Source organism: Saccopteryx leptura, chromosome 6, assembly GCF_036850995.1.
Source record: "Saccopteryx leptura isolate mSacLep1 chromosome 6, mSacLep1_pri_phased_curated, whole genome shotgun sequence".
Taxonomy (NCBI): domain Eukaryota; kingdom Metazoa; phylum Chordata; class Mammalia; order Chiroptera; family Emballonuridae; genus Saccopteryx; species Saccopteryx leptura.
Window position 1 is genome coordinate 86578567 of NC_089508.1, and position 7679 is coordinate 86586245.

The 7679-nt window shown below is 44.0% G+C and overlaps 1 protein-coding gene across 2 annotated transcripts in view; it reads left to right on the plus strand.

Annotated features, from left to right (window-relative positions):
- The window catches only part of SCG5 (secretogranin V), a 57499-nt gene extending 54447 nt beyond the window's left edge, over positions 1 to 3052 (plus strand). For both annotated transcript variants that reach the window (XM_066342006.1, XM_066342007.1), the window contains exon 5: positions 2468 to 3052. In XM_066342006.1, the coding sequence (XP_066198103.1) occupies positions 2468 to 2563 (96 nt within the window). In that variant the 3' untranslated portion in view covers positions 2564 to 3052. The remainder of the gene's footprint in view (positions 1 to 2467) is intronic.
- The last annotated feature ends 4627 nt before the right edge of the window (positions 3053 to 7679 follow it).

Below are 7679 nucleotides of genomic sequence, written 5' to 3' on the forward strand. Positions count from 1 at the left end.
GCCATGCTCACACCGTAAGCCATGAGCCTCTCAGGACAGCTGGCGAAATAGCACTTGCCCGCCCTGCCATCAGGCCTCAGATGGTATTCCCATCTTCATTGAAGACTTGACCACTTTGAGTGCATGAATCAATATAAATGATGGCCTTCTTTCTGGGAAAAATTAAGGCTTTCTCCAGTGGAGCTCAGCACTTGCTGCATGGTTCTGAGGATGTGAAAAGTAGGGGTTGCATCCCCAGGGTTCTTCCAGCGGTGAAATGTGAATAATGCCCACTTGGTGACCTCCCAGTTTCTTGCCCAAAGGAGAAGATAAATATACAAGTGCCTTAAGTTCTTCAGAGGATAATTAAAACCAAATATCATTATTATTATTACTCTCAAAGTTAGGATTCAATAGTAATAGTTAAACATTCATCAAAAAAAGTTCAGCTGATGGCTCCTTTCACTTCCTCATTCATTTGCTTCCCCTTCCCTCCAGTCTGTCTCACGCTCTGAGTCTGGGCAGACGGACTGTCTCCCATAAACGTCCCTCACCAAGAGGGTTTGCCCCAAAGTTACAATGGAGCCCCGGCTGGGGTTATGTAACTTTCTATACTTGCTCATTTTCAGTTGAATTCCTACTTGCTTCATGAGTAAAAGGTTAATTCACCTTTAAATGACTTTGCAAATTTTTTAACTCTGAAGATGTATCTTGTTAATATTTGAGATCTACTATTTAAAAAAACCTATCAACCTTTTATTCCATTGTTGATAATCACGAACATCTAATATCCTTTTTTAATGTATTAGGCCAGTGGTCCCCAACCGTTTTTGGGCCACAGACTGGTTTAATGTCAGAAAATATTTTCACGGACCGGCCTTTAGGGTGGGACGGATAAATGTATAACGTGACCGAGACAAGCGTCAAGAGTGAGTCTTAGACAGATGTAACAAAGGGAATCTCATCATTTTCAAAAAATAAAACATCATTCAGACTTAAATATAAATAAAACAGAAATAATGTAAGTTATTTATTCTTTCTCTGTGGACTGGTACCAAATGGCCCACGGACTGGTCCCGGTCCACGGCCTGGGGGTTGGGGACCACTGTATTAGACTTTTTAGAATAAATGTTATTACTAAAAATCACCCAAAATATTTATAATGTTGAATACACTTTTTCACTTCACACTTGCTCTGCCTACCCAAGGATTCTGATGTGATACCCTGGCCAGGACATTATAGTTGACAATCTTCCTAGTATAGAAAGTATGTTAGTTACTTAAAATATTTTAAAGATGCCTTCCCAACAAAGCACTGTCTTTTGTGACATGTCACTTTTCAGATCTATGAGAACATTGCATATTTTGTAATTCCCAGTTGGTTTGTGATGCATTTTTGCAGGGTGATTTGGGACTTCCATGATTCATTACCAGTCAGAATGTGGAAGGAAATTTACAAATACTAACCTCAGGTTCCATTTGTTCTCTTCGGAGAACGTCAGCTCACCCTTCACATGAGTCATGGCAGACCGTGTTCACGGGCAGGAGAGACCCACCTGTGAACTGCGCCTGCTCATTCCTGAGGACTTCATATCTAGTGGGATTGATAATCATTTCTAACTATAGTTTCTTTCTTATACTTTTGTTCAGTTACTGGAAGGGGATGTCAATAAACTAATATTTCAAAACTTTTGAAGTTTTTCTGCTTGCTAAAGGCTATGTTGTAAAGCTGCAATTACTAGTTTAAATCCAAACCTTAAAAAATAGATGTGCATTACAGAGGAAAGGAAAAACCTGGACTCATTCAGGATCCCAACAGATAATAGAGATTTCAGACTATGGAGTCTTTAGTCAAAAATGATGGATCCTTCCATATAACTTCCTCCTTTTTCTTCAGCTTTTCAGTTTGACTGAGGCGAGGCGGAAAGGGTGCTGAAACCCGGGGGAGCCTTCTTTAGGAGAATACTGGTATGGAAGGCTCAACACAATACAGTGATCGGTGACCAGTCTGCAAATACTAATTTCAACTCAGCCCTGCTCTGTCATTTTTAGAACCTTCTTCTTGTAAAGATGTATTAAATTGTAAAATAATTTAATACATTTCAGAGTCTCTCTCCCCTCTAAATAAGGCCATAGAATAATAATTCTCTTTCATCTGGGGCTTGTGCGTCTAAGTTAATAGTGAGAGCATATTAGCTGGCTTACTCCAAATCTTTGTGCCAAAAAAAAAAAAAAAAGAGGGGGCCATAGTGCATCAATAAGAACTGCGTAGCTGTGTGAAAGGCACAATGAGACGTGTCACCAGACAGTGTTTCTCCTCCCACTGAGTTACTGGTTAGTTTACTAGAGTAGCCATTCGTTAGGTGGCAGGTACCATTGTTACCTTACAGATAACCCAATAGGCCAGCAGTGGTTCTCGTTCATCTATTGTGTGAGATGTCTATATCCGATGTGCAGATATAATACCAAACCATCTATATTTTTTCAGAGTGTCAACCCATATCTACAAGGACAGAGACTGGACAACGTTGTGGCAAAGAAGTCAGTCCCCCATTTTTCAGAGGAAGAGAAGGACCCAGAGTAAAGTGAAGATGCTGGGTGGATGTCCACCCTGGCCGGTAGGCCCGGCATTGCGTATGTGCATGTGTTATTAGAGCCCCCGTGAATGGCAAAGTGTTTCCAATTTAGATAGTGTGGATGAAAAGCAGCTTTACTGTGGTATTGCATTGTCCTTCACGCTGATAGTGCCGCGTTTTGCTAAATTAGAGTACCAGCTTTTTTTTTTTTTTTTTTTTTTTAATGAGGATCTGAAATGACCATTAAAATTGAAGTGTGTCTGTCAATAACAATGAGGAGAAAGACTGAATGAAACGTCCTCAGATTTCTTGCAGTTTGGAATGGTGCTCTGGGCTGCAGTGTTTGGGCCAAGTCTGTGAGAAGCTGGCGTTTGGTTCTGGTGATGTTGCGCACCCAGCCCTTGGGCATTGTTACGCACCAGTAAAGAAGATTGTATTCAAGAGGCAGAGCTGACACATTTCGCTTGGCTGCATCTTAATAAATGTGTTTGCAAGCATTGGTGTCAGACTTTTTTTTTAAAGAATATTTAAAGCATTATAAAATCAATGAATTTGCTAACTAGAACAAACTCACAAATATGAGCTTAGCTGTGAAGTAAATGAGGCTGTATTATTATCCCCATTCTACAGATGGTGAGACTGAGACTCAGAGAGCTTCCCTGGGAAGCGAAGAGTGGCACAGGGTCCTTTGACTAGGGTCCTTTGACTTTGAATTATTTTGTTATTAATGACTAGGGTCCTCTGACTTTAAAATAATTGTTTTCTGTCATGTGCCAGGCACAGAATTGGACTCTGGGGGTGCATCAGGGACCCAGTCTGCTAGCACTAAGATTCTCAGGCGGCAGGTGATACCGTCTTGGTCTCCAAGCATCTCTGTGAGCACCGAGTAGATCTTTTGGCTCCACTCTGCTTTTCAAGTTTCAAATGGCTGGTGCTGGAGCATTGTCCTGCCAGTTTCTGAAGAGCCGTGCAGTTCCCTTTCGGCCAAGTTCTCCCAAGTCAGAGAAGCAATTCAGTGAAAGGCTGGCAGGAATCGGTTCACTGGTCAGGCTTCGTGCCCTTTCCAACTCCTCACTCTAATGCAGACAACCATTTCAGGCTTGGCCATCTATAAAAGGGAGACGGCAGTGAAGACGCTCTCAGGAAGAACAGTTGTTCTTGATTTCAATTTTAATAAGTGCACATTTATGTCAGTGACTTGTCTAATAGAAATAGCTTGACCGTATTTAGTTAACATGCGAGTCTGTTATTATGGCTCATAAAAATCGAGAGAGGTACTGGCACCTTTTTCACAGCAGGAGGCATTTTTCTAAGATGGCGCCTGCAAGCAGGTTGCCCGCCTCCCATACTGGGATGTCAGAGGCACCCTTGCCTCCTGATCCCGAAAGCTCGCTCCTTCACCTTCTAGAGAAGTCTGGAACTGGGAGGGTCTGCCTTATGCATTCTGGGTTTTGTAGGTATTTCTGTTGCATTTCATACCAGTTCTAGCTCTCAGGAAAACCAAAGACATTTCTTTTTTTAAGACTACACAGAAGGAAGGAAAAGTGTTAAAGAAAGATGTATTGAGATCATGGAGAAGGAAGTGGAGGCCAAGCAGGAGGAGGTGAGGTCACTGCCTGCGGTGTCCTGTTGCCTTCACGTGGCTTCTTGCCTTTCCCTCTGGTTTTCTGAATGGCAGGCTGGGTTTCCCAGGGTCCGTGTGGACTGACTTCTTTCTGGCTGGGTTTAACGTGAGGTCAGAGTAGAAGAGAGAATGGGAGACATAGGTAATGAGCTTTCTCTCCCGGTAGCCGCATCTCTGAGGCCCTCTCTCTCTCAGGTGAGCCTGCCTCCTGGGCTGCGGTCCCGATGCCTCCTCCCCTGATGCCTGCAGCCTGAGGAAGCCATGACTTCTGCCACAGAGTTCATCTCTGGGTTATTTCACTAACCTTGTCACCTCTGGCTGTTCCATCACTTGTGTAACCAACATTTTATATTAAATTCCTTCTGTTTGAAATTTTTGGTATCTGCCACAGAATCGCAGATGATCATTAAGGTGTTACTACCTTGGCACAGGTGCGCGAGGGCTCTGCCCATGTTTTAAAGGTGGCCTTGCGGAGCCAAATGGAATGGGAGATAAAGATGGCGGAGGCCGAGTGGCGCTGGGCTGGGCAAGATGTCGTTGCCGAGTTAACCTCACATCTGAAAGTCCTCATTTCTGGTCTCCAGTTATCTCATTACTGCGTAATTAAAGCAAAATAAAACAAAATAGATACTGCCCTTCCTCTGACAGTTACAAAAACTGCATCCTGTTTAGCCACACCTCACTTGGCGCTTATTTCTAGTGACGGTGCTGGGAGTCAGTGAACATCTACGGGGGAAAGACTGCCCATCAGAGCATCAAACCACAGGGCACTCCTGATGGGCTACTGGTTCCTCAGCGCTGTGCAGTCAACGCGAACACTCCATAAACTTGCATGTTTTTCATCATCATTCAAGCACAAACCCGGTAGGTAGTCCAGAATCTCCTTACATTTATCTAAGACCCCGGGGGATTTCATGAATCTGAAATGGGGGTGGAGACGGCCTGGCATCACTGGGGCATGGGCAGCCGCTGCAGGCATTTCTTGCTACCACATAGTCTTGTTGGAGAAGCTTTGTCTTACCTAATGCTTAGACCAGGGGTTCCCAAACTATGGCCCATGGGCCACATGTGGCCTCCTGAGGCCATTTATCCGGCCCCCGCCGCACTTCCAGAAGGGGCACCTCTTTCATTGGTGGTCAGTGAGGAGCACAGCATGCATCTGCATCCTGTGCTCCGGGAGTACTGTATGCGGTGGCACGGCAAAGTGCAGCATTGCTCACGTACAGTACTACTTCCGGTGACGCGGGATGCACGCGTCACGGCTCTGGAAGCTTGTCATATCACTTGTTACAGCTAGCAGTGACAAATATGGAACCAGACATTGACCATCTCATTAGCCAAAAGCAGGCCCATAGTTTCCATTGAAATACTGGTCAGTTTGTTCATTTAAATTTACTTGTTCTTTATTTTAAATATTGTATTTGTTCCCGTTTTGTTTTTTTACTTTAAAATAAGATATGTGCAGTGTGCATAGGGATTTGTTCATAGTTTTTTTTATAGTCCGGCCCTCCAACGGTCTGAGGGACACTGAACTGGCCCCCTGTGTAAAAAGTTTGGGGACCTCTGGCTTAGACACTTATCTAGCAGGATGCCAGACTTTGGCCCTGAGACAGCTGACATGGGCACCAGAATTGGGCCAGGAAGTTAAAACCTGCTAGTTCCCAGTCACAGCTGCTCTCTAGAGTACAGTATAGCTCACAGCTGCTCTCTCGATTACAATAGGGCCATGCAGAGCTGTCCCTCCATGTGCCTCTTCCTCTCCCTTCCCCTCTCTCCAAGGACCATTCAGAAGCAGACCAGCTCTAGTTAGACCCTTTAGTCAGGAAACCAAGACCTTACCATGCTATACTTTGATTATCAGGAAGTTCGAATGAGTGGCCCTTCACCCAGGAGTAGTACTGATTTTTGTCTCTGCTCCAGATGGTCTTCCACTCTCCCCCTACTCACAGAAGAGGCTGTCATTTGAGGCAGCCTCTTCATTGGGCACCCAGTTAATTTTTTTTTGCAGAAGGCATTCATGCACCTACCAGCAAGAGGGTAGCTGAGGTTCTGTCTAAGGCTCTGTGATTCATTCACAAACATTGCATGAGTCAGGACTGAGCCAGGTGGGAACCATGATCTATGAGTCCAAGGAACCCATCATGGAGAGAGGCTGCGAGGGAGACAGGAGTCATGGAGGAATCTGCAGGTGTAAGGAGGCCTCTGAAGAGGGACAGCTAACCCAGAGTGGGGGGTCAGGAAAGGAAGCCAGAAGGTCACATCCAAGCTGAGTCTTGAAGAGTTTTTCAGAATCAGGAAGGAGAATAAAAGGCAGAATGTTTCAAGCAAAGGAATTCATTTACAAAACCATGGGGGAGAGAGAGACAACAGTACGTGAGGTTGTCCAATCTGGTGATAGTTTTGAGGGTAACGTGTATTGGAAAGCTAAGAGGTAAGTCTGGTGAGGGAGGCAGAGGCTATGTCAAGAAGAGCAGAGTGAATGGGCCACACTAAAGTGTGTGGATTCTATCTTGAAGGATGGGAAATTCCGAGAGGATTTCATAGGGGGAAGGGGCAATCATCAAGTTTGTATTTTAGAAAGATCACTGGTAATGGTGTGCAGACCAAGCCAAAGGCTGTTCAAGTTCATAATCTGGACAAGAAAGAGTAGGAGGAGGGGGCAAGGAAACTAGAAATGCTGAAATTTCAGGGCACATAGAAATTCCAGGTGCTGTGAGCCCTGAGACCTGTTTGTAAAGCTAGGTGGCCTCAGTGTGCGTACAATCTCCATCTCATTATGTCAGAGTATTTAAGGTTAATTCCAGGAGAAAAGGAACTCTTAACATAATGGGTAGGTATTCTTCCCAGTAATTTTCACCTAGCAATACAGTCAGATCAGACATCACTCTTTCCTCCAAATTAGGTATCCCCAATTATTTTATCACCCTTTTCTGTGTTCTTGTGGGACCTCACATATATTTCTACACAGTCCCTGTAACAGGTCATAATAGTAAGAGTTATTATATATACAGAACAGGTTCTATATAAGTCGTTCATTTATTGAAGCTGAGAGGTTACATGACGTAATTAACCAAGACTCCACAACTAGGATGTGGCAGAGTTGGAGCTTGAACTTAAGTCACTTGATCTCCACAATTGATACTTAATCCTATATCCCACTACCACTCAATACTTATTTGATTATTTTGTGTCTGCCTGACTCTACTGAGTTATGAGTTCCTTGAGGCCATGGACTATGTCTCAATTCTCTTTCCATCCTGGTACCTTGCCTAGGGTCTGACAAAAGCAACAACTGTTTGCTGAGTGAATGAACATTATGGAACATTTTAAAGAAGCCAGGAAAGACTGATCATCTTAGACTATGTGTGATAAAGGAAGGGTGGATTTACTTCTTATGTCAGTGGGGTTCACAGATTGACTTGAATGTGTGTATATGATTCCCAGGTCCTTTAAAACCCAGCCAGTGGAACTCTCATCACCCCTTTTTCCCTGAGTCACTG